The sequence below is a fragment of the Podarcis cretensis genome (assembly GCF_951804945.1).
Source record: "Podarcis cretensis genome assembly, chromosome: 2".
NCBI classification, from domain to species: Eukaryota; Metazoa; Chordata; class Lepidosauria; order Squamata; family Lacertidae; genus Podarcis; species Podarcis cretensis.
In genome coordinates, this window is record NC_137171.1 from 77,328,694 (window position 1) to 77,356,405 (window position 27,712).

At 42.1% G+C, this 27,712-nt stretch overlaps 1 protein-coding gene across 1 annotated transcript in view; it reads right to left on the reverse strand.

The window, feature by feature from the left end:
• Window positions 1–585: 585 nt before the first annotated feature.
• The window catches only part of LOC307211071 (uncharacterized protein), a 29,753-nt gene continuing 2,626 nt past the window's right edge, over window positions 586–27,712 (reverse strand). The window contains exons 2-7 of the mRNA XM_079967328.1: window positions 14,398–14,584; window positions 12,015–12,057; window positions 10,778–10,928; window positions 8,957–9,324; window positions 2,867–2,960; window positions 586–1,000 (exon numbers count right to left, since the gene is read on the reverse strand). Of these exons, the coding sequence (XP_079823454.1) occupies window positions 954–1,000; window positions 2,867–2,960; window positions 8,957–9,324; window positions 10,778–10,928; window positions 12,015–12,057; window positions 14,398–14,584 (890 nt within the window). The 3' untranslated portion in view covers window positions 586–953. The remainder of the gene's footprint in view (window positions 1,001–2,866; window positions 2,961–8,956; window positions 9,325–10,777; window positions 10,929–12,014; window positions 12,058–14,397; window positions 14,585–27,712) is intronic.

Genomic DNA, 27,712 nt, shown 5'->3' on the forward strand with positions numbered 1-27,712 from the left:
TTGTCTCTGTTGTTGTAATCTTATGGGGATTAATGGTTTTATATGGTTTGTACATATTGACTTGTGTATGTAGCTTAGAGATTTGTCTTGGATATTATTAAGCAGGTCATGAATGTTCTTAAATAAAGGAGAAATTACTTCAGGATGGGTAGGGGTTTCTTAAAAGTGAGTTGTTAAAGGCTCGATCCCAAACCATTCCAGAAAGCAAGACAAAGGAGAAGCATATAAAGAAACCAAGGTGGCTATGTAAGGGAGCTTTCTGGGAAACTTTGGTTTTTTAAAAGGGGCATACATATGATGAAATGGAAGGATGGGTGAAGCAACAAATGCACATGAGTAGCCAAAGCTTGCAGGGAGAGTGGCAGGAGGACTTAAACCAAGAACAGGGCCATTACTTTCAGGGGGTGGAGGAAATACACCTAAAGCTCTGGTGAAGAGTAAGGCAAAGCATATTCCATGCTATTGACACAACTTCCTTTTGTTGGGCGGACAAGCAGGCAGGAGCATGTTTCTATAACCTTCAGTTAAGAACACTGTCTCTATGACCACACCTAAAAGAGAAGCCATTTTTCACTAGAGCCTGGAAACACAGTTTATTACTGATTTTTAGACACGTATTATCTGTATTCTAGGAGCAGATACTAAATGGAGTATCAGCAGGAATAAAAGTTAAAAGCAGAAACTGTAATACATTCACCAACAAAACAGCACTGGGAGGAAATAAGAAAGAAAAAATAAAGCAACAGCTTATAGCCTGCAATGATTGTTAAAAAACAATACGAAGACAAGTCATGTCAGTGCCATATTAGACATCTTCAGTACTTAAATAGCCTACAGTTAAAGTATATCATATTCTCCAAGTATCCTGGAAAATATTTGTATTAAACAACCAAGTATTAAAAGATCAAGTAGCAGTTAACATGTTTAATTTATTCTCCTTAAGGATGGTAATTTTAATCATTCCATTCATCGCCATTCTCCAAGTCAGATTCTTCAGTATCTGCAAGAAAAGGTTGAGGATAGTAGTGTATTCTATTGAAGCCAATATGTACTGGTGTTCCGTTATGTCATTAATTAAAAATATTGGAGATCACTGCAATTTAATAGCATTGTAATTTAAAAGTCATTGTAATGTGATTAATAGCATAACCCTCTATGGGGTTCAATGGGGCTTACTTTCAGGAAAGTAGGTAATTCTACCCTTACTTGCCCTGGGAACAAGCCCCATTGAGCTAGGATTGTGGTGCAAGTTTTGCATGAATGGATGGGCTGCAAATAACTAAAAGTAGATTAATACGAGCATGACATTGTACATAAGTAATGCAGAAATTACAGCACTGAACAAATCCTTGTATTGGGTTTTGTAAACCTCAGGTTCCTCTGCAAACCTCAGGTTCCCGCAAGGACACCAGTATCTCTCTCTTGTTTCTCAGTGTCTGTTTCAGCTCAATTTCCCACAGCATTCACCAACTTTCCTATTAAAGGGAGTGATCTTACCATATAGAAGGGAATGGAATACAGTTGTACCTTGCTTCTCAAATGCCTTGTGACTCAAATATTTTGGCTCCCAAACACCGCTACCCCAGAAGTGTTCCAATTTGCGAACGTTCTTTGGAATCCGAATGTTAGACGCAATTTTCGCAGCTTCCGATTGAGTGCAGGAAGCTCCTGCAGCCAATCGGAAGCCATGCCTTGGTTTCCGAATATTTTCAGAAGTCAAACCGACTTCCAGACCGATTCCATTCAAGAACCAATGTACAACTGTATTGGAACTGGAGCATTAGTCAGCGTTCCATCTCATAAAAATTGAGTAAACAAGTATGACTAACATTGGATGTCACCCATATTTTTGGAACCATCTTTGGGAAACTCCCTTTTTTGGGCTGGGGACAGGGTATAACATTTTTAGATAAATAAAAACAAGATAGAAGTGTGTACAATGTGACTACATAAAATGTCAGTTACCTGCCTAATGAATTTGTAACCAAGATCAGTGTCCCAAGAGTGTGCAAAGAATAATATAATGTGATCTTTCATTCACACTTTCTAGTATCAAACAGAAAAGGTTCTTCTGTTTCTTTCTAGTACAGATAATAACTTTTATAATCCAACAATTTTTTTTTCAAGTCAGGTAGTTGTGTAGGACTCTGATTTTGTAGTAAAATATTGCTTATTTGATTGAGTAAACATATTAACCTTTTATATCTAGAAGCAATAGTTAAAGGCAAGAAGAGATGCATAACTTTCCCTAGTCCATTGAATGTTCTCTAAAGCTACATGGTCTCATAAAAACATCTGGAAGAGGCCTGGTAAAAGTAGAATTATTCCTTTAAAAAATTTACAAACACCAGGGAGAGATGAGTTTGTGGTTCCTGTTCCTATCCAGCTTTCTAAATATGACATTGCTTGTTAATTGCTGCTACATCATAAATGTCAGCTTCAGCTTCTGTCCTCTGTGATTCCTCACATATGGCTTTCAATCTGTCATAACCATGGTATTTCTCCCCCCCCCCCATTACCATTAGACTTAGAAAATTAAATAGAACGTGACCTCATATGGTGCCACGTTTATCCCAGACTTTACCCAATATTTCAGCTGTTTCTAGAAATTGCTTTTTAGGAACAGTTCGAGTTCAAGATCCTTGCCATCTTCACACATTTCTAATTGACATAATGAATGAATATTCAACATTTTAAAAGGGAAAGGAAGCACTGGCTTTTCAGAAGCATATTCACCCAGTTCTTGGGGGATGACTTACCGTACTTTGTTCCAGTGAAAATTATTGAACAGATCCTTGTCCAAAGGAACAATAAAGCAATATAGTTTTATGTTACATGTTGAAGGGGGGGGGTCCAAGTCATCTACCTGAAAGGTGTATTGCCTTGTGTCTCTTCTGAACAACATCCTTAAGAGCAGCAACTATGTCGTCATCAATGGGAGGCGTTGGATTCTGAGCCACCTGTTTTCAAAGTTCAAAAATGAAACAGTGATGTAGCTTTTAGAAGTCAAATCTACTTTGGAACTATCAGCATAACTAATCAGCCATCTGGTTCTTTTTAGGAGTTTTTATTTGGTCAGGATCAAGTAGCTTGCTGTCTGCTCCAAGAAGCAACACAAACATCTAGGCAAATTCATGCTTAGGCTAGTTTGTTTGTTAATTGCATTTCCATCCCATCCGTTTTCTCCTAAGGTGGGGGACATGGTTCTTTCCCCCATTTAATCCCCAAAACAACCTGGTGAGGGAGGTTAGGCTGAGAGTCACCCAGTGAAGTTCATGGCCAAGTGGGGATTTGAACCCTGGTCTTCCAGGTCTTAGTCTGACAATCTAACCACTACACCACACTGGCTGTCAAAAGTAGTTGTGATGGCTATAAAGCCTCTAATACTATGCCTCCATGTACCATGTACCAGTTACAGGAGTGGGCTCCTCCCTCTCAGAATGACTGCAATGCCACCCACTGCTTCTTTCAACCCCCTTCTCAAAATTTACCTTCTCCATTAGTACTTCGGGACAAGACACTGGTCATCTTTGTGCCTTGTTGTATCCAAGCCTAAACGCACATAGCTGCAAAAACCTCACATTCTCTCTCCCCTCTGCCAACTTCCCTCTTTTCCTTCTGTTGTCTCCCAAAATGGAAACCCTTGGGAGGGCAGGAGAGACCGTGTTGTCTCATTCTTCAACAACCACCATGTACATAAATGGTACTATATAAAAACATTCCTTCAGATGAGTTTTACCATTCCAGAATTAATAGTACAAAACTCGCATTTCCAAGCATAATTTCAGCACTCATTTGCCATACCTTTCTAGTTTTCGCTGCCAGCAGATTGAGAAGGATCAAATATTTCATTGCTATGTTTTGTCTTTCCCACCCATCTTTGACCTTTTGTCTTTCCCACCATCTGCTCTCATCTTTAAAGCAGTATCACACCACTTTAAACAATCATGGCTTCCCTCAAAGAATGCTGGGTACTGTGGTTATTTAAGGATGCTGAGAATTGTTAGATGACCCTTATTCCCACAGAGAGCTACAATTTCTAGAGTTCCCTGGAAATACAGTGGTACCTCGGGTTAAGAACTTAATTCGTTCTGGAGGTCCGTTCTTAACCTAAAACTGTTCTTAACCTGAGGTATCACTTTAGCTAATGGGGCCTCCCGCTGCCGCCGCTGTGCCACTGCTGCGCAATTTGTTCTCATCCTGAAGCAAAGTTCTTAACCCAAGGTACTATTTTTGGATTAGAGGAGTCTGTAACCTGAAGCATCTGTGTACCGCTGTACACATTGGTTGTTAACTCACTCTGAGATGGGGCCTTAATGTCTCAGTGTAAAACAAAACTATATCTCCATCCATCTCCTTTCTTGCAGCCATGCCATTGAGGAAATATAGTTAGCAAGCCTCCATTTTTAGCTATGTTGGAGGAGGATGTTTACTACTATACGTCAAAAACTATAAATTCTGTGTTTCTGCATTTGCACAAGGAGAAATAAGACTATTTAATAAAAGTTCCATAAGTAGCAGTTTTGTAGCTTCAAGTCTCTTTTCCTCCTATCTTCTACAAGTAGTCTCAAAGGGCCACATAATTTTATACAGAACTTGCAATTAAAGTTATTTTATTCCTCCATAAGCTTAGATCTCTGTTTTATCATACATGGCAATTATACCTAGGCAATCATCTCCACTTTTATTGCTGTGTTCACTCAGGGGCCTCAGTCTTGTTTAGTATGCATATTTGAATTGTTCCCATTTTCAAGCAGCATAGAGAAAATAGTTGGGTTTAGAAAGGATATCAGAACAGTACAATAGCAATAAGCAATATTTATGTGGTGGACAGAAAAACAACTTGATTAACAAATAATTTCGAACAGAGAGATCTATATTACTACGGTCACACTGTATGTGTTCTCTGGACAGCCCAAAGGATTTTAAAGGTGGAAATTGTTTCTCTTCTGATAGCCCCAGCCCCCAGCCCCATTATCATTGACCAGTTTTATATCTGAGTACTTGGACTGCTCTACTTCAATTTACATTTTATAGTTAAATCTTCAATCTATTTTTCTTCACTTTGCCGTTATATTTTTATGCTGCTGTGATTTATATTGTTCATTGCCTCCTTTAAAAAGGTGGAGTGTAAATGCCCACATACCATATTTTTCGCTCTATAAGACTCACTTTTCCCCTCCTAAAAAGTAAGGGGAAATGTGTGTGCGTCTTATGGAGCGAATGCAGGCGGGAAGCTCTGCTCAGCACTCCCTTTAAAGAGCCGCGTGGAGTGTGTGCGCGGATCTTGGGGGCTTTTCCCCGAGGAGGGAGAAGGGCAGCCCATCCTCGGGGAAAAGCCTGCAAGCGCCGCACACACGCTCCATGCGGCTCGTGAAAGGAAGCGCTGAGCAGAGCCTGGGATGCATACAGGCTCTGCTCAGCGCTCCCTTTAAATAATATTTTTTCCCTTGCTTTCCCCTCTAAAAACTAGGTGCGTCTTATGGAGCAAAAAATGCGGTATTTATTTTTATTCCTAAAAGCATGTTATTAATCATCTTCCTGCCCACAAGGCAATCATCAACAAATACAACAATACAGATAAAAACACAAAATGTAACCAGAATGTGCAATTAAAGCCTCATAAACAGCCAGGCAAAACATAAAAAGAAAAGCCTCTTAAGAGACGAGCGTAGCACCCTTGCCTACATTAGGTAACATAAGTGAAGATCAGACTAAGGCCTGTGCAGTCTAATATGTTCTCTCTGTGGCCAGTAGGGTGGGCCAAGTGTCCTACTTTACAGAAGGACCATCAGTAGATACAGTGGTACCTCGGGTTACAGACGCTTCAGATTACAGATGCTTCAGGTTACAGACTCTGCTAACCCAGAAATAGTACCTCGGGGGTTAAGAACTTTGCTTCAGGATGAGAACAGAAATTGTGCTCCGGCGGCAGCAGGAGGCCCCATTAGCTAAAGTGGTGCTTCAGGTTAAGAACAGTTTCAGTTTAGGAACGGACCTCCGGAACGAATTAAGTTCTTAACCCAAGGTACCACTGTAATTCTCTGTTTCAAGGGTCGGTTTAAAAATAAAGAAGCATGAGAAGGGGTATTGAAAGTGCTCATCAACAGCACTTACACAGAATACCAAGTAGGCGCCCAGACCAGTCTTCCCCACTGTGGTAAGACGCATTTCTACTTAAATTGCAGTCATTATCTCTAAATTTGCATCGACACATAGGAAATATCAATATGCAAATCCTTGTCTTTTTCCTGGTGATTCATTTCCTTCTTTTTGGTAACAGGGTGCCTATGGGAATCCTTCAAACTATCCATGAACTCAGTGTATTAGATAATTTGCATGTATTCTGAATGATCGTCTGGGGCAGATTGTAAAGAGACCTCCCCTCTCCCCCCCCCCACCTCTGGCAATTGTAGTCTGTTATTTATGAATTAAATTGCCAAACAGCATTTTTTTTAAACAGGGCACATGATATAAAACCACCATGCCCACATAAAGCATTCTCTGAATCAGAAAGCAAGGACCAATCCAAAAAATTATTTTCCACTTTCCACAAGATGAAGTTGATCACATCCACACAACTTAAGTCAGCCCCACTAAATCTGATTGTTAAAAGATGGCCAGCCACACAGCAAGGACTGTCAATGTTTGGAGACTTTTAGACACCTTATACTTAAAGTTACAATGTAAAATTCAGAGAAATGCAGGGTTTGGATATTTATTGCTACATAATGTTAATGCCATATTTTTTCCCCTCGCTAAACAAGTTTCAGTCATAATTAAAATAATTTGTTAGACAAATCGGCCAGAGGGGCTTTTATTTATTGAATTTGCAAAGTGTTCTAATGTTCCAAGACTTCTAAGAATCAACAACCCATTTTTAGTCAGCTCCCAACAGCTGAAGACTAGCAAATTAGAAACAAAGCTTTGTCTCTTAGATGAGAGCTGCCATCACCCCAGGCGTTTTATCTAGCAAGATGCATGAACTCAATCTGCTTTCTTCTTGGCTTCAAGAAAGCAGCTGAGGTAATTAGCCTGTCACTGGGACTTAGGACTGATTTTTATTTTATTTTTAACATAAGAGATTAGAATAAACCTCCAGTTATTAAGGTCCTTTTGCTTGTGTAACCAGAGCTTGTGCAAGTGCAGAATTCATGTTATATAGCTGGCTTGCACTTGCCTCACTTCCTGAAGGCAACTGAAGACAGCTTACTATAAGCACCCTGAGGATTTCTTGTTTCAGCTTGCATGCATTTAGAAGAGCTAGTCAGCAATGTCAGGTACAAACACAGGAAATTCAGGCCATCTACGGCAGAGCTGGGCAACCCATACCCCCAACTGTCCCAATTTGACTGGGACACCCTGGAATTACAGAAGCCATCCTGGCTTCTGATTGGATCCTGAAATGTCCCATGCTCTCACCTTGCACCTGTGCACCTCCTCCTCATCACTTGGCCCAAATGGCGCTAAGCTTTCAAAAGTACGTGGCCCCTTCTGCTTAACAGACTTTGCTGAAGCCATTAACATAAAGTTGTCAAACTAGTCTCTTTGTCAAGTTTATGGCTTTAGCCAAGTCTATTCTACAGAATCTGTTCTATGGTCTTTTTCTACAGAACTAGCTCATTGTTCTGCTAATCTGCACGCTGATTCACAGCCATCTTTCATAATCCGCTTTGGAGATGGGTGAAGCTATGGCAGTGTGGCCTGCATCAGATCGGTGTGGTACCACTGCTAGTTTACCTTGTACCATTCTATTTCATGGTATCACAGTCCTAGTCCTGGTCCAAAAGTCCGTATAAGTATACAGTATTCACTTATCATGGCAACAGCTATATTTATCCAATGGGATACACTGAATTCTCCAGTGGCACCCTAACCTCACATATAAGAACAACGGTTCCAACACCGTGGTATTGTTGGCCTAATGCAGCTCCTACACTGAACAGTACCCATGTACATTTGGAACAAGGCCCTGTACAGTGGAACAAGCTGTGCATTTTCCCTCCTTCTCTCAAAATGAGACAAGGTTCATTCCCAATCACATCTTACTACTCATAACATTTTTCTACCCACCTGCTGATGCCATTAAGTTAAACAAAACAAAATGGAGAGAGTGATACCACCCCACTTAGGAGGGCCAAAGTTCAGCGTCTCTCATCTTCTAGGTCAGCCATCCCTAAACTCAGCCCTCCAGCTGTTTTGGGACTACAACTCCCATCATCCCTAGTGGGGCAGTCTTAAGCATATGGGGCGCCGGGGTGCAAAGATCTGCCCAGCACCCCCACCCCGGCTTGACTTGGATGGAGCAGCCACAGCCAGGCACCTCGCACACCACAGCTTCTCTCCGCCCAGCCGGCAGCCTCTTTCTGCTACGGAGGAGCTGTGCGCATGCAGCCCACATGAGAATAAGGGTGGAGGGTGGAGCTGGCCGGCCACCTCAGTGCCTTGCAGCAGAAGAGCCCGCAGCGCTCCGACGGGCTCTTCCCCAGACTCCAACTCTCGGGCCCCAGACTTTTGGCCTGGCACCCCTGAGAGCCCAGCGCCTGGGTGCCCCGCACCCCTTGGGCCAACGGTTAAGATGGCCCTGATCCCTAGCTAACAGGACCAGTGGTCAGGGATGATGGGAACTGTAGTCCCAAAACAGCTGGAGGGTCGAGTTTGGGGATGCCTGTTCTAGGTAATCCCCAGCTTCCAAACAGAGCACAGAGATAAGAAGCATTACCTCTGAGATATGGCAAACAGGTTTATTAAGTGAGTGCTTATTATGTGCTCACCATTTTGGCTTGGTTTTTAGACTTAAAAGTTCACTAGAAAATTAGCTGAAGACATAGGCACAAAGCTTGCATTTTGAGAAGTCTTGTTTTAAAAGCCAACTCAGGGGACGGGGAGGAGATTAACAGGAACGCTTATACTATCACCAGATAACCAGTGCAGTATTGAAATAAAAGATACTTGCTGGTTTCAGTTGTGTCCCTTTTCTGATCCGACTCATTAGAATGTTGCGGGTGAAAGGAGTTAGTCGGTTGTCACTCTTTGACTTTTTCAGCTGCACGTCCTTCAAATTTTGGATCAAATTGTGTTGAGATACCCTTTTGGAAGGAGACGGGCAAGGTGCTGGAGATATGACAACTGCAGGGAGATCAACATAATGAGACGACTCATCTGATTTTGATATGGAGCTAGGTGCTGCTAGTACATCCTTAAATCCATCCTTCACTCCTAAACTACAGGAGTCTTGTTTATTGCTTGGGCTGCAAGCGGAATCCAGCTCCGTGGGCATTGCAGGATAAAGCAGAGGATGGTCAAGGGTTTTTTTCAATAAGCCTGCAGAAAGACAGGTGTGAAACAGGTAACTGTGCAGCTATTCAGCTCCCCGGCCCATTCAATTAAAGTTTTCAACACAATTGTTTTCTTCCAAAGCCCCACCAAGTTAAGCAAGAAAGCAAAGTCCCAAGTAAAGCAAGATTTTTTAAAAAATTACCAAGAGCAATATTGAATCTGATTGTTGATGTCCAAGTACGAAGCCACTGTTACTTACATCCCAAACACAGATTTCTTTGTTTTTACAGTTTCCAAATCCATATATGGATTCAGGGCTATGTACGTAAAAATGCAAATATCCACATACAAAAATTAAAACCAACTTTATGCATTCTAAAATGGTGCTTGCTTATGAACTGGTCAAGGTAGCTAGAACAGCTTGAAAGGTTTATTCTAATTATACCAGTTCTGTGCGATCTGCAGGAATTACCCGTTAGTTGCTGGTTACTTCTAAAGCCCTGAATGGTTTGGGACCTGCTTTCTCATCTGATTCTTCAGCACCCCAAAGCATGCATGGTGGTATCATGGGCCCCATGTCACCAGGGCTGGATCTAGACACCTCAAAGAAGTGTTTCAGTTAAATGCGTTGTAAATTTAAAAAGGGAAAACAGGTAGAGGAATACGGGACTCCACAGCGCCATCTGGTGGCACAATGTTCTATAGCATACACAACGCATATAAATCGCTTTTCCAATCTAGCCAAGTCCCAGGTGGGATGGGGCGGGAATGGCAGGATCCGTCAGAGGGGGAGGAAGAGGCCCCAGAGATGGGGGGCAGAGGCAGTTTGAACAGTGATCTGGATTAGGGTTCCATCCTGCGGCCCTAGGACATCCCAGTAGGCAAGGGGAAGCTGGTCTCCACCATGCCTCTGAGGAACAAGGTTCCCACAGTAGCCAGGGAGCCATCCTGCCAATCCATGGAACTAGCCAGATTGGAGATGGAGAGAGAGTCAGAGGGTTGGACTAGAGTGCTCTTCACTCAAGGTGTGCCATCATCAGTGCAAGCGTGAACAGAACCAGCCCTCAGTTGCAAGCATAGTCTTTTCACCTGGGATGGGTATGGCACAAATAACAAGCCCCGCCAAGCACCAATAAAAGCAGGGGATGAAAGACAGGACAGGTGGTGGCTAGGGCCTTTTCTGTAGAACAGCCCCACCCTGGTGTTCACTTTTTGAATACAAGACAGGGACTATTAGGGTAAGCCTTTAAACAAACATCTTTAGAAACTATCAATGGTACAAGGGGGCAGGGAAAGCTGTCTACCCTGAGTTTCTCACAGCATAGTCACTAGCCAACTGGTGGCTGCCATACTTGTGCAACCACATTCCATACTGCGTTTGTATGCAGCAAGGCAGCCAGTGACTATACCAAGACATCTGACCGCTTGAATAAATGTTTACATAACATTAATACAGAAAAATGTTTTCACTGCCTACACAGGTGCTCAAGTGCAATACCTGTCGCCTTTGCCTCTTTCAATACTGCTTCTACACCCCCACATTTCTCAATTACTTCCAAAATCTTCTTTGATGTTCTCCTGTCCTTCAGGTGGTCCTGCGTTATGCCAGCCTTAGCAAAGATCATCTTTAGTTCAGGATCTAAGCTGGTCTGCAAGACAAGGTACAATTGTAAAACTGAGCCACATGTTTCTTATTCATGAACCCCCAATACTTCCCATATAGAAACGGTTAGGACTGAGTTGTAAAGCATGTCAAATTCAAAACAATTTTCCTGTGTTTTTTTTAATGCGGCCTCTCATTCACTAATCCAGTAAACTAGTTCATTCATTTTGCTAGGGAACCTGGAAACTAGTTGGAGGTGCTGAGTATTGAAAGAGATCATTAAGTGTCTCTTACTTAACCAACAAGTCCCATCATTATTTGAGGAAAACCATAAGCAAACCATAAAGGGCAAATAAACAGAGCTTTGCTGTAGTCAAGGTTCTTCAACTGTGTCCAAAAAAGAGAGAGGATGTAACGGCTACAGAGCTTTGAAAACGGGGCTCACCACCAGCTTGTGACACATTTGGAATTTTGAAGAAGTGCAATGGGCACCAGTCAGAAAATGACATAACATTAAAAGGCTGCCTCAACTTAAAAGGGCATAAACATAAAATGATATAGACATGCTCTATTCAGTGGAAAAGAAAGCATCAGTCAGCAGTGCACCAACAGTGAGAAGGTCTTTGCATCTCACCTCTGTTGGGGAAGGAAGAAAAAGTAGATGTCTAGGCTTTGTATTTACTGAAAAGTGGGTCTATTTAAGGAAATGTATCTGAAGCAGGAAAGACCAGGCAATAAACAACAACAAAACAATTTATTATAATATTATTTATACCCCGCCCATCTGGCAAGTGCAAACACAACTAAGAAGAGCAAACAGTCTCTCGTGCCTTGTGATTTTGGAGATGGCTGTTTACCAAGACATTTTGCAGGAGACATAGGAGGCAATGGTGGGCAAACTGCTGTGTACAAGGCACCACTTTGGAGACCCCTGCCTTTGAAGAAAAGGGCCTTTCTTTGCATGCGTACTTGCTCACAAAAAAGCTTGCATAAGGGTAAGGCTCAAACAAGTTAGAATGTCGTGCTCACATCATGAGGGAAAGCTCGTTTTTTGTAGCAACCATTTTAAAAAGGAGAGGAAAAGAGGAAGCATTGATAGTTGAGCAAGCAATAATCCACAGCAATTACTTACAGCAAAACCAGTTTGGGGACTCCATCCAATGTGACAGAGATGTCTAAAAGACAGATTAGCATTTTTAGCAGATATCACTGAAGACTTGGATTGTCAAAGCAAGCATGTTAGTTAGAATACTGTAGTAGAAACTCAGGGCTTTCTGTCACCCAGCTCAAATACCTAGTTTGGCACACACACCCCAGATGCATGTTTGTGTACATACACAAACACACACCTCAACACATTTATTTGTAAAGGGCATAAAAGATAGGCAATATACAAAGGAATCCTAAGTAGTGTTATGACTATGACCAAAGGGAGGATGAGCATCCCTTCCAGTAAAAGCAAATTGTTTGTCAAAAGTAGAACTTCCATGTGCAGCTTCTCTATCTGAGGTCAGGTTTTGAACTGGATTTATTTGGTCACAGGATCATTAAAAGACTGCATTTTCATAAGATCAGCTAAGAGGCTGTCTCTGAGGCTTTTTGCCACCCATCCCCCTTCTTGGTTCTGTGCAAACCCTTTCAAGGAGCTTTGACGTGTAAATTTACTCCCAAGTAAGCTTCAACAAGGGACGCGGGTGGCGCTGTGGGTAAAAGCCTCAGCGCCTAGGGCTTGCCGATTGAAAGGTCGGCGGTTCGAATCCCCGCGGCGGGGTGTGCTCCCGCTGCTCGGTCCCAGCGCCTGCCAACCTAGCAGTTCGAAAGCACCCCCGGGTGCAAGTAGATAAATAGGGACCGCTTACCAGCGGGAAGGTAAACGGCGTTTCCGTGTGCAGCTCTGGCTTGCCAGAGCAGCGATGTCACGCTGGCCACGTGACCCGGAAGTGTCTCCGGACAGCGCTGGCCCCCGGCCTCTTGAGTGAGATGGGCGCACAACCCCAGAGTCTGTCAAGACTGGCCCGTACGGGCAGGGGTACCTTTACCTTTACCTTTTTAAGCTTCAACAAGATTCCTTTCCAGCTCTGACAAACTGCTGTTATTTATTTTATTAATACTGGTAAATTTACCAACTTCTCACATGGAGGCTTATTCTAACAACATGCCTCTCAACAAACAATAGCCAGGAGCTTAAGAGACTACAGCAGATTGCATAAAAACAAAAAAATCCTCTTCTTATAGGCAGTTAATGATTCAGGTAAGCAACACTGTTCCCCAGGTCAGCAACTAAGTTCCCCATCTTAGTTGAGAACCAGTTGATGCAGTTAGTTACCTATACCTCTACATGAGAAGCAACCCAAGTTAATATGCAATATGACACTAAGGCAGGGATGATCATGGAACAAGAACTAGTCAGACCTGCCTCCTGTGCCTTTAACACCAACTTCATTGGGGTGTTGGGAGGGGACTTCAGTTTTACAGTATCTGCTCATGTCTGCAGATCAAGCAACTGTTAAAGGCATAGCAGAAAGTTACAGCCTCAAAGCTGCTCCTTTAGCACAATGTGGACTCTGCCAGCAGTTGCCTGGAATCCACATTAGCTGACCTGAAGCACCAGCCGTGCAATAACCCTTCTGTTAGAGAAGAAATTAGACTGTATAATGATTAGCAAATACTCTGAATAGTCAGCAGTATGATGCTGAATTTTTAAAAAATTATTTATTTATATTTTTATACTTCTCTCCCACCTTTTTCTGCAAGGAGCTCATCTAATCTCCCCTTTCTCATCTAATCCCCCACAACAACCCTGTGAGGTAAGTTGGGCTGAGAGGCAGTGGCTAGCCTGAGGTCACCCAGTGAGCTTCATGGCTGAGTGGGGATTTAAACCCTGGTCTCTCAGGTCCTTGTATAATAATACCTTTATTATCAATGTACGACCTGTGTACAATGAAATTCAACAGATTGAAGTCCCTTCTCTTGTATACAAGGACATCTCTTTCAACTTTCCAGCCACTAACTTCAGGATAGCATCTTCCAAATCTTGTGCAAATAAGTTCCTTATAGGCTGCAATGCAAGAACAGCCCTGCTGGATTAATCCAAAGGCTTGTTTAGTCCAGCATTCTGTTCTCACAGTGTCCAGCCTGATCCTTATGGGAAGCCCAAAAGCTGAGCTCAAGTACAACAGCTCTATCCTCACTTCTGATTCCCAACAGTTGTATTCACAGTGGTGGAGGAAGGGAAGTGGGGGGGGGAGCGCACCACCCCCAGGACGTGTGCCCACCTGCTCTCTGCCCCCCAGTGCTGGAGCATGAAGCTCCGCTACTGTGTATTTGAAGCCATACTGCGTAGATTCACAACTAGTACGTGTGAAAGAATCCGCCACCAAAGCAATTTTCTTTCATTCATTACAACCTGAAAAACCTGAATGCAGTGCTTTCCAGTTCACACAGTTCAGTTCAGTTCAGTTCAGTGATGTGCATGCATGCAGGAATCCAACTTAAGCTACTTGATTTTAACTTACTTGAAGTTACTGGGCCCACCAATATAGTCTTTGCTTAGCTTATGTCTTCTGGGTTTTCCTTTCCAATTTGTTATCTCACACAGTGTTTGAGAAACACAGCGTGAAGGAGATGAAACCCTACAGTTTGGTGATCTTGTGGTTGGATGAAGAGGCTCAGATAATGGACAAGTTGCCTCAGCTATAGGAGCTGCAAGACAAACAGAAATTTCTGTTAAATTAACAATAATTTTCTTTCTCAGTTTGGGCTAGTTTCAAAAATAGGGTTAGTAGTTACAAGAACTTCTAGAATCTCATCCCTAAATTTTCTTCCCCTTAAGATTATTATAAGGTTCAGTCAAGTCATTCTAGGCCACTAGAGCTTTCTGTATCTCTAATAGCAAGAGCTACATTATATTAGTATTTTTAAAAGTCGCTTAGCAATGAGTCAGAGATTAATCCTTCCAACATTTGAAAAGCAGTTTTCTTTCTTCTTCTCTCCCATTTAAATTGAACTGGAGGCTCTGTTTGCTAAGAATAGCTTTGAATATTTTAATTAAATCATTTGACAAAGGCACTCAAACATTGTTATAGGCAAATAAGTTTTATTAAAAGCTAGAGGTTTTTATTCATTCAGTATAATAAAAATAAGAACAGAATTAAACCAAATGTGGGTAGCATGCATATAAAGAGAAAATACATAGCTTAAAGTCTCACAGTCCCCAATTCCTGCAACCAATTTTTTTTAAAAAATATAGAACTTACCAATAACAACAATGCTTTTAAACAATGTCATTTTCTCACAACACAAAGTATACTGTGCCCCACTACTTTTTGAAGAACAGCTCATGAAAGAGTTTATATAAGAAGGTGAGCAATGAATATATATGTAATTGTACTGCTTTCACATCATCTGTGTCTATTGACTGATAAAGGAACAGTACTGCTAAAGAGTCTGCAGTTGCTGGTTAACACTGCTACAGCCTAATTAGAGCTGAGTAGTTTCAGAACTGAGAACTTGGGTCCTCAGCATGGCTCTAATCCTGCATATACAACCAGATAGTCTTGTGGAGATTCCAACTGAAAAAATCTTACACTGATGCCTAGTATTTAGTGTAACATGTTTTCTTGAATACAGTGTTAGGCTTTCTAAATTGATGCTGCCTCCCAGAATAACCCTAAAGGGTCTGGGAGTGAAATCTGATACATGTCTGCTCATAACTAAGGCCCCACTGAATCCAATGTATCTCACGCTCAAAAGGGGTTATGGAATGGCAGCTGGATGGTTTCTCTGTATCCTGTGCAGTCATGGAGCAATTCTCAACATAGCCATGGGAACTGGCCCTCGATATGAATTCATGACCCTCTTTCACAGCACATTCTGAAATTGGTGAGGTTTGTGATGGACAGCCGGAGTCTAAGCATGATCCAAGGCTGATACACACTGTGCACAACAGACATGTACTTCAGATGTCTGCCATGCAGATCTTACAGCTGTAACTTTTTGAGGGAGTGCCTTTTGTAAACCCTCCAGGCAAGACAATATTACCTGCAAATGTGCAGGCATCTATCCACCCTTCAAAAGTAAGAATTTTCTTCAGATCAGGTTTATATGGTGAACTCATGGGAAACATGTCTGCTGCTCAAAGGACGGCAATACTGCTTAAAATATTTGTTCCGCTATCAAACTGCAGGGCAGTATAATTTTTAACTCAGAGTTTGGGGCGTGTCATCCAGAAAAACATGCTAAACTTATTTTCCTGGCTGCAACACACTTAAGGCAATTCAGGATCGACTCTGAGGGTCAGCCAGGCAAATAATTGTTCATGCAAGTTGTATACTCACACGAGCAGTGAAATGTATATCCAGTTTTATACACATTTCCCATAATGTGTGCATTTTTGTATACTTCTTTGGTTGTAGAATTGCAGTGCAAAATTCAGAGAAGTGCACATTTTGACAAGTAGCTCCATTATTAGGGAGGTGTGAATTGAGGAGAAGGAGAAGAAGAAGAAGAAGAAGAAGAAGAAGAAGAAGAAGAAGAAGAAGAAGAAGAAGAAGAAGAAGAAGAAAAAGAGTTTGGATTTGAGATCCCGCTTTATCACTACCCAAAGGAGTCTCAAAGCGGCTAACATTCTCCTTTCCCTTCCTCCTCCACAGTTTGCATTAAAAAGAAAATGGAACTGAATTTCTATCCACCCCAGTCCTGTTCTGTGGAAGAGAGAATTTGAGCAGGTTACCTTTGCTGAAATTATCTCTTCTATGCAACCTTGAAAGGTGTAGGATTCCAGTCTTCCTTTTTTGCCCCAGGACATCCTACTCCTGAGCAATGTGTCTGAGAACAAATCAGGAAACATGAGCTTAAATTTTCCTCTGTCATCTAAACTGTCAATAGCTGATTTCCCCCACAGTCCACAGAACAGGTTTGACAATAATAATAATAATAATAATAATAATAATAATAATAATAATAATTTATTATTTGTACTCCGCCCATCTGGCTGGGTTTCCCCAGCCACTCTGGGTGGCTTCCAACAAAGATGAAAAGTACACTAAAATGTCACATATTAAAAACTTCCCTAAACAGAGCTGCCTTCAGTTGTCTCCTAAAAGTTTAGCGCTTTGACATCTGATGGGAGGGTGTTCCACAGGGCGGGTGCCACTACCGAGAAGGCCCTCTGCCTGGTTCCCTGTAACTTGGCCTCTCGCAGTGAGGGAACCGCCAGAAGGCCCTCGGAGCTGGACCTCAGTGTCCGGGCAGAACGATGGGGGAGGAGACGCTCCTTCAGATATACTGGACCGAGGCCGTTTAGTTGGAACTTACTCTCTATGTTAGTTGGAACTTACTCTCTAATCAATGTGCATAAGTCTAAAAGTATAACTGAGTAACTTTCAGCCTCAAAGTATGCTGTAGACAAACACAAGCCTCACCATGCAATCCTAAACATGTTCATTCAGAATTAAGTCACTTATTTATTGCACTTCCATGCCATCTTTTTCTCCAAGGAGCTCAAGGTGGCATACATGGTTCTCCCCCTTATCATTTAATGTTCTATTAAATTCAGTTGGACTTATTCCCTCGCCAGAATGTTTAGAATTGAAGCCTGTGCCATATTGAGAACACCTATTACAGAAGCTAGCACTGTCTGTCCAGTGCCTTTTGAGATAGATCAGGAGTGGTGAAATTTGGATTAAATCTCAACTCAGCCTCTTGACAAGTGTTGGGTAAGTTACAATTTTTCAGCTTCAGTTCACTGTCTGCAACAACAATGCTCTTCTGAGATTGAGAAATGTGAATATTATAAAGCTCTTTGCATAGTTAAAATTTGTTTCAATAATAATATGCAGTGGTACCTCTGGTTAAGAACTTAATTCGTTTTGGAGGTCCATTCTTAACCTGAATCTGTTCTTAACCTGAGGTACCACTTAACCTGAGGTACTGTTCTTAACCTGAGGTACCACTTTAGCTAATGGGGCCTCCCGCTGCTGCTGAACGATTTCTGTTCTCATCCTGAGGTAAAGTTCTTAACCCGAGGTACTATTTCTGGGTTAGCGGAGTCTGTAACCTGAAGCGTCTGTAACCTGAGGTACCACTGTAATCTACTACAGAATAATAAGGTGGGTTGTCTCAGCCAGCTTCTTGCCTGTTTTTGTTTTGTTTTTAGTGTTGCCGTTCTTGTCTGTGGAGGAAATGCTTTCCTTTCCCTATTTACAGTATACAGTGGTGCCTCGCAAGACAAAATTAATTCGTTCCGCGAGTTTTTTCGTCTTGTGATTTTTTCGTCTTGCGAAGCACGGACTTTGGAAAAGCTTCAAAAATCACCAAAGTCTTCAAAAACCTCAAAAAAGGCTACCACACCGCGTGCTATGAGTTGCTCCTTGAAGTGAATGCACGGTTTTAAGAAAAAGGAAAGAAACTTGCAAGACAAAGGAAACAAACTTGCAAGACGTTTCCATCTTGCGAAGCAAGCCCATAGGGAAATCCGTCTTGCGAAGCAACTCAAAAAACAAAAAACTCTTTCGTTTTGCGAGTTTTTCGTCTTTCGAGGCATTCGTCTTGCGAGGTACCACTGTAGACCTCTTTTTGTTGTTGATGTGGTTGTGCTAGTTTTCTGTTTAACTTCAATCTACTAGATGCTGGTTTTATACTTTGTAGCCTTTGCTTCTCCTTTCATTCAGTTTTGTCTCTACTCAGATATACACAGTAGAAACCTCACATCACAATGGGCAGAGAACAAGCATAAGGCCAAGCTCCTATGGTATTGGGCAATTCTAACCACTAAATCAGAAGACCTTTCAACATAAGTGTGTTGATTGGATCAGTGGTGTAGCATGGGGGGTGCAGGGGGGGCCAGCCGCACCGGGCGCAACATCTGGGGGTTAGGGTTAGGGGGCGCAAATCCACGGGTTAGGGGGCGCAAATTACTTGCCTTGCCCCGGGTGCTGACAACCCATGCTACACCACTGGATTGGATTTACTATTTATGAATGATTCAGGGCCGCTTTTGGTTATGATTTAGATATATGGTGACCTCTAGTGGTGATACGCATGTGCACACCCTATGGGGAAACCAGTGTGGTATCAGTCCATAGGGCCTTTACACACAATCTCCAACAGAATGTCACAAATGTAGCACTTGACTTCTGCTTTTTCCTGAAGTCCCTGTTCTGTTGCATTTATATGATACACGGTCTGCATGTAAAAGATGGAAGCCTCTTTTCACTGGGGCAGAAAATAGCACTAATGAACATGAATCTAGCAGGGGTTTTTTTTCCTGGCTGTCTTATGTTTAGATTAAATACCATCAGTCTATTTAATTATTTTGCATTAATATGCTGTTCACAACTCTGGGAACCTGTGGGAACATGTATAGAAATAAAACATAACATAGCATTGATATTTTCTAAAAAAATCTGACTAGCTGGACAGTCCCACAGAAGTGACAGGGAGAAGCCAGTCTCCAAAACTTAAAATTATAATACATTGATGATTTACAAAACTATGAAGCTGTGCTGCAGTAGCCTTACAAGTGCTCACCACTTTTTAATAAAATGGATGACCACCTGTATCTGCTGAGCAAATATACATAGGAATGGGCTGCAATCTGCCAATGCCTTTAGCAAGACATACTGAGCTTATACCTTCAGTAATTTGGGCTGCAATCCTATCTCTGCTTTTCTGGCCACAAGACCTATTGAATTCAATAGGACCTACTTCTGAGCACACACATTTAGGCCCACACAGTTAGCTATTGATGTATACACTGTACCTTTAAAGCACAATGGAAACACATTCCTCCCCCACCACCACCACTGCCAAAATACTACTACTACTACTACTACTACTAATGATAATAAATTATTATTATTATTATTATTATTATTATTATTATTATTATTATTATTTTGGGGACAGCAATTTGCTAAGAGTTTCTAGTAACTCTGTGAGGGATAAACTACAGTGCCCTAGAGGAGAAGAATGTGCTTTGAATGTGCTCAGGTTTATGACAGGTGAGGGTGGCTTGTCCAAAATTGTCTTGTGCACCCAATGGGGAATCTGGTGGGCCAAGATTGGCAAGCGGGCAACCGGTTCCCCACTCCTAGTATTGTGTGTACGTAGGTACCTGCATTGTGTTGAACCAAAGGTGAACTGTTCTGGAAGCTCTGCAGATGCCATCTTGGTAGTCAAGTTAACCCCACAATTAATTGGTAGTTGCTGTAGCAATGAGCTCATATATGCTTATATTCACTTGCTTTGATATAGGCCAGGGGTCAGCAGCCTTTTCCAGTCATGGGCTGGTCCACTGTCCCTCAGACTATGTGGTGGGACAGACTATATGGGGGGGGGGGATGAATGAATTCCTATGCCCCACAAATAACCCAGAGATGCATTTTAAATAAAAGGACACATTCTACTCATGTAAAAGCACGCTGATTCCCGAACCATCCATGGGCTGGATTGATAAGGTGATTGGGCCGCATCTGGCCCACGGGCCTTAGGTTCCCTACCCCTGATATAGGCTAATTGGTCTGCTTTGATAGTATCCTTATCTAGGGGCTTGGAGTGCTGTGCTTTGAACCCAGAAAGGGGAACAACTATCTGTAAGATTTGGGTATTTGTTACCTATGCCCTCATCTGGTCAGGTGGCGTGATGGGAAGTCCTGGCCAAAGTCACATAGGCTGCTTTGTGGATAAAGAATATATGAATATTCGCTGGGGGGAGCGCAAGCCATCTCCTTGCTGCGATGTCCATCCCCCATCTGTTAGGTCTGGGAGACCTGGCAGGTTGCTCTGCTGTAAGTCTACACCTTTCTTTAATAAAGCACTAGAACTGAAAACTCTGATGTTTTTGACATTCCTTTTTGACATCCCTGCACCCAACCACTCCCACGAGCCCTTTTTTCAGCCTGCGGTACAGAAAATGCACCTACATGCTGTAATTAATTGCTTAATTGCTGCTTACCACCCTGCTGTTACAGGTAAAGGAATACTGTCTCCACACCCCACCCCACCCCAGCAATCCTATATGCTTGAATGGTGCGTAGTAAGAAAATGTGGCCATAAACATACCCATTTATTTTTAAATGGGTGTTCTTTAATGTTCTTTAAAATGTTCTTTAAAAACTTCCCTTTTAAAAACAAAAGTCTATGCAGCAAACAGTCTTCCTTTCTCCTCGGCCTTTGTGTTGGCTGCAATTTGGCCCTGTTGCACACTTGAATTATTCACCAGTACTCCTGCTTCAGAGTTCAGTCATCCCTTCAGTTCAGCTGCTTGTGCATATTTCAGACAAACTGCTTGACTAAAACGAATCAAGATACCCGTTTCGTGAGCGCAGTGGTTGTTGATCTCCAGGAGAGGTGTGCAAAAATATGGCGGACATGAGTGCGCTCATATGCAATTGCCTTGTGTCTCTTTGGATAGCATTAAAGGAAACACATATCAGAGGAGAGACAGAGGGGCAGAGACCAGGCATGGGGAACCTCCAGGCTTTTTTATCTGCCCCCCCAGGTCTCTCTCCTGGTCCTGTACCACCCCAAGCCCCACCTCTCACCAGCCCTGCCTGGCTGGAAGATAAGGAGGAATGTTTGCATGTGCAGAAACTAGTTTACTACAAAATGAGAACATTCACATTTAATGCTCTGCCTGCTGACCCTGCCCAACATGGGGATGTGGCCTAAAGGGTTCCTCACCCTAGTGTGATGTCTTTCATCTTTGGCTGATGCAGCTTGTTCTGCAAAGTAAGCTAAGCTGCACCTGCCAAAAGTCCATCTTGTACACCAAGCATATCCAACATGGTGCCCTCCAGATGTTGTTGAGCTCCAGTTCCCATAGTCCCTGACAATCAGCCATTATGGTTGAGGTTGATGAGAGTTGTAACCCAATCACATCTGGAGTTCTCGAAGCTACAAACATGAGTCTGACCAAACTGCAGGAGGCAGTGGAAGAAAGGAGTGCCTGGCGTGCTCTGGTCCATGGGGTCACAAAGAGTCGGACACGACTAAACGACTAAACAACAACACATCTGGAGGTTTGTGATGGCTATTGCTCTGCACCAGGTGTTTTAAAGATAGCTAAGCCTTCTTCTTCCTTGCATCTTCTATCCATGTTGCTCGCCCTACAAAGTGGGAATAAGGCACTATATTCTAGGATAGATCTTGGGGTTGCCAAGTTCTCTCCCCCCCCTTGCTCCTGCTCCTTCAGCTTTAACAGCATAAAATATCAACTGGTGATGATGCTTGCTGATCTCTGCAGATGTTGCTGCTGTTAATTGCACAACAGCAGTTCCATCCAGGGTCCCCACCTCTCTGTCAGTTGGCAGCCTTGAATCCCTTACACTGTTTGGAGAATAAAGACAGTGTCACTAAACAGTGAGAAGTCTGCCAGAAGGAAGGGGGCTTGTGAAGCAATTCCACAAGCACTAAAAGCAGCCAAGAGGAAATTGGCAGGGTTTGCTAGGCTGCAGGTGGGGCTTATTTAATCAGGTAACATGGGTCATGCTCCATAAGCTTATAAAAGCAGCAGCTGAGGAGTGTATACATGATATTTAACACAGGATGCCACAAAGTAAGCTATGCATTTCTGTGTAAGTTGCCAATATAAATTTAAGGGTGAACAAAACATCCACAATCAGAGCAATTGCAACAAAAAAGTGACCTATCTGGGCACAGGAGAGATAATAACATGGCTTTTTTAAGCTCACAAGGGGAAAGTCACTTTGCTGGAGCAGTTAAAAAGAACAGCTGGCAGGAGAGGAAGGGCTACACATCCTCCTCCTGTTGCTGCTGCTTCTCCATTTAAATTCCCTTTCATTTAAAAATTGCATCAGTAACAGACATTTACATGTATCATTTGTTATTATTACTAATTAGGTTATTCCAAAGGAGCCTAGGGTTGCAAGCACCAACATGCTGAAACAGTACAATTTAAAGTACAATAAAAACTTAATTAAAAGAATTGAAAACTATTAAAAACATTTAACATATGTGGTTACACTCCTAGCACAGAGAAGTTAGCTAAGCAGGTGGAATCTTAACTACAACACTGTCACCAAGTGCAGAGTTTTGCTTCTCTGCAATAAGAGTGATGTTTCACCATTCATGAATCATGGCCTGGATTCAACTAACTGGTCCCGCTAGTAAAGGTAAAGGACCTCTAGATGGTTAAGTCCAGTCAAAGGTGACTATGGGGTGCGGCACTCATCTCGCTTTTCAGGCCAAGGCAGCTGAAGTTTGTACACAGACAGCTTTCTGGGTCATGTGACCAGCATAACTAAACTGCTTCTGATGCACGGAGGACCATGACAACTGCCAGAGCGCACAGAAATGCCATTTACCTTCCCAGTGGTATGCTTTTGAACTGCTAGGTTGGCAGAAGCTGGGACAGAGCAATGGGTACTCAACCCGTCGCATAGTGGTCAAACTGCCGACCTTCTGATCAGCAAGTCCAAGAGGCTAAGTGGTTTAGAGCACAGCGCCACCTGTGTCCCCAGGTCCCGCTAATAGAAGGACTTCCACTATGGGGGTTTCCTCCTCTCATACACCCTGCTTGTGTCAGGGTGATAGTGGCTGCGAGAACCCCACAGAACAGCATGAGTTTGGAGAGCAGAGACACTTGTGCTAGCAGAATGTTTGTAACGGTGTGATGTTGAATTCCTCCCTCCCTATAGGATTTATTCATTGGTGTGGGATCTTTTCTACGGATCCTATGATGTAGGAAAGGATTATATATCACCGATGAGGGACATTTTGGAGCCTGAAGACTATATTATATCACAGGCAACCTTCTGGAGTCCTCATGCCAGTGGTGGGTGGAGCAACTAGCATGACATTTACTTTTCTGCATTATCAGCTGATGTTTCGACATTACAAATTGTTGATAAACTGGACTGTTTCAAGAAGTGGCAGAAAGATATATCTAAATTTGTCTGGCAGGGCAAAAAGCCCAGAATTAAGTTTAAGATAATTACCGATTCTAAAGAAAGAGGGGGGTTTGCCCTGCCGGACTTAAGACTCTACTATGAATCGGCAGCTTTCTGCTGGTTAAAAGATTGGCTACTTCTTGAAAATGCAGACATTCTAGATTTGGAAGGATTTGATAACAACTTTGGTTGGCATGCATATATTTGGTATGACAAGGTTAAGGTGTATAAGGGTTTTAAAAATCACATTGTCAGGAAAGCACTATATAATGTTTGGATACGGTATAAAGATTTACTGGAAAATAAAACTCCCAGGTGGCTTTCACCGATGGAGGCCAAGGAGGTAAAGAAACTTAATATGAGAACTAATTGGCCGAAATATTCTGAAATTTTAGAACAAGAAGGTGGTGAATTTAAATTACAAAGTTATGAGAAAATAAAGTCCAAGGTACGAGATTGGCTCCATTATTTTCAAATAATGGAGGCCTACAAACAAGACAGGAAAATTGGTTTCCAGGTGGAGAAATCGAAACTAGAAACAGAACTGTTAGAACCCAATACTAAGAATTTATCAAGAATGTATAACTTGCTGTTGAAGTGGAATACATTAGATGAGACAGTGAAGTCTGCTATGGTTAAATGGGCACAGGACATAGGTCATGACATTATGTTTGCTGACTGGGGGCAGTTATGGACCACAGGTATTAAATTTACGGCATGTAATGCCTTACGAGAAAACATTATGAAAATGATTTACAGGTGGTACATGACCCCAGTCAAGCTTGCGAAGATTTATCATTTGCCCAATAACAAATGTTGGAAATGTAAAGAGACTGAAGGTACCTTTTTCCACCTTTGGTGGACCTGCCCAAAGATTAAGGCCTTCTGGGAAATGATTTATAATGAAATTAAGAAAGTGCTTAAGTGCACCTTTAACAAGAAACCAGAGGCATTTCTCTTGGGTATGGTCGGCCAGTTGGTGCCGAAGAAGGATAAGAATTTCTTTTTGTACGCTACTACGGCAGCAAGGATTCTTCTAGCAAAGTATTGGAAGACACAAGAGCTACCCACGCTGGAGGAATGGCAGGCGAAAGTGATTGACTTTATGGGACTGGCAGAAATGACCGGCAGAATCCGCGACCAAGAGAAAGAGACTGTGGAAGAAGATTGGAAGAAATTTAAGATGTATCTTAAAAATTATTATAAAATTGAGGAGTGCTAAAATGCTGAGGGAAAAGAAGACGTAGAATTGCAGCGGAAAATTGTGTTTAATTTTAGGGTGGAATTGAAAAAGAGAACGAATTTACATTTAATTGGTTAAGAAGGGTTGCTGAATAATGGCTTAAAATTAAGGATGCAAAAAGGGAAAGGTATGGGGAAGTCCGGGAAAAGAGGGTTATGGAAATAAGGTTAAGAAAACATGAGTTTTTGTGTTTGTTTGTATGTTGTTTTTGTTTATGTTAAAAAAATTGGAAATTAATAAAAAAATTATTAAAAAAAAAGAAACTCAAAAAAAAAAATATCAGCTGATGTTTCTACAAGCAGCCACACACCCCACACAAGAGGCATTATCACAGCTCAGGCCGATTCCACACAGGCAAAAGCACTCAAGGAGGCTGCGCAGTAGGACCACTGTAGGGTGTAGGCTAGTGATGGCAGAAATGAACTGGGAAGAGGTGTTGCCTGGGAGGGCCCCCCCCCCTCCAAGGGCCAGATGGATAGGCCTGGAATGCTGAATCTGGCCCTCAGGCCTGATGTTTCCTACCTCTGTTTTATAGCAGTGCTTCTGCTACAGCTTTAGGCCTCGTTCTGAAAAACAGCAGATGAGACAGTAAACTTATTCTCTGGTTGTACTACTTCAGACTCCAGACTCACATGATTTATTTAAGACATAGGACTATCATGCACACAGAAAATCAAAATGTCAAGGGGGAAGGGTTAGTGTTCTCTGACTCAATACTGTTTCTCTGTCCTAGGATTTTCTTTTCTGCTATGTGAATCTGAAACGGAACAAGTCAGATCTGAGAACTAAGCAAGCCTTGATATGTTGATACGTGAGGGTCAGGCTAGATGGGACTACTTTTAGAATCATGTCTTTGTGACTGGACAAATTTCTTTGCTTACAAAGAGCAGCTGGGGGGGGAGCCCTGGTCCCTACTGGAACTGTGCTGTGTGGTGGTGGGTTCTTTTCTGACCCAATTATTTTTAAAATTGCAGCAAATAACCAATTTTAAGTGGGTGGCTTTCAATTGAAAAATAACATAGGGGAGTTTTAGACACCTCTCAATGTAACTTGAGGAGGCGGCCTCACCACTAAAAAGAAAAAAACACATTTAGAGCAGCAATCCTCCATAATGTTACATTATGGTTCTTCATTTGCTTCTTCATAGTTCTACCAATTGCGAAATGAATCACTGCTGGCATGTACGTTGTTTCTCAACTTGGGGAAACAGGCTAGAAAAATAACCACAGGGGGAAGGCAGTAGGTTGTGGTAAAAGGAGGGGCTTAGTTGAACTACAAACGAAGCTTTGACTTCTGGGCTTGGAAAATGGAAAGTCGTTTAGTTTACAGTGAGTCATTCCTTGCTTTTTCATTTCCAGGCCAGCAGGCATCTGTTAATTATCTCTAACACGTTCCTTGGCTGCTGCTTGAAAAATAGTTATCATGTTAATCAAATAGAATGAATTATATTTGAAGCTTTAAGATTATTTTTACAGGGCAGCAGAGTTACTGGCCTTTATTTCTTTGGTCAAGTTCACAATTAAACAGAGGAGCTATCAGATATAATACCCTTAATGATTCAATCTTCTTAATTAATTTTATATAGCAAAATAAAAACTTTCAAGACTGGCCACTGGATAATTTCTTTCTTCCTATCATCTCCTCCTGTATATGGGTTATCATTCCTGACAAAGAAGAGAAGCTTGCATTTTAAAGCAACAAATTGCCTCCCTTGCTACACATACATACCGGTAGCTATATTTGAAGGCTGTGCATACATCATGCATTTAAAGCACATGACTGGCCCCAAAGAAACCTCAGAACTGTAGTGTACCCCTCACATAGCTAAGATTCACAGCACCCTTAACAAACTAGCTCCCAGATTCTTTTGAGGATGTCAAGTGCTTTAAATGTATGGTGTGTGCACAGAGTGAGGGAGCAATTGCTGCCTTGACTAATCAACAAACACCCTTTCTCAACCCAATGGCAGGAAAACAGTAGTGTTCGGGCACTACCTTTGCAACCCTGGAAGGGGAAGACCCCACCCTGCTGCATGGGTGCAGGCTGGTTCCCGATCCCAATCTACCAAAAGCAACAATGCAATTCTTTTTTTAAAAAAGCAAGCAAGCAAGCTGGGAATCTGCATATCATGGCTCATTTGGGTACCTAGCATTTGTAAGGAATTTTCTACTATTTGTAGAAAGGAGGTGTGGAGCAAAGGCACTAATCTCCTCATTCCTTTTGTGAAAAACTTGCCTGATCGCACTTCTCAGTGTTTCCAGACAATAAATGAGTCACAGCAATTACTGACATTTAGGAAAGCGGATCACATGTTAATGAAGCTGAAGCCTAGAGTTGAAATGCCCATTGTCTCTACCAAGAGACTTTTGGGTTTAGTTTATAATCATTTATGCTAATCTTCCCTATTGAAGAAGTGATTGCTGCCCCATAGAAAACAATTTAGGTGCTGATGAGTTTAGCTAGCTGCGACTGGGCAGAAGTGTTTCAGTTCATAAACAAAAAGGTAGTGACAAAAACAAGGGTTTTGATCTTTCCTACTTATTTCACATACATTTGTACCTCGGGTTACATACGCTTCAGGTTACATACACTTCAGGTTACACACTCCGCTAACCCAGAAATAGTGCTTCAGGTTAAGAACTTTGCTTCAGGATAAAAACAGAAATCGGGCTCCAG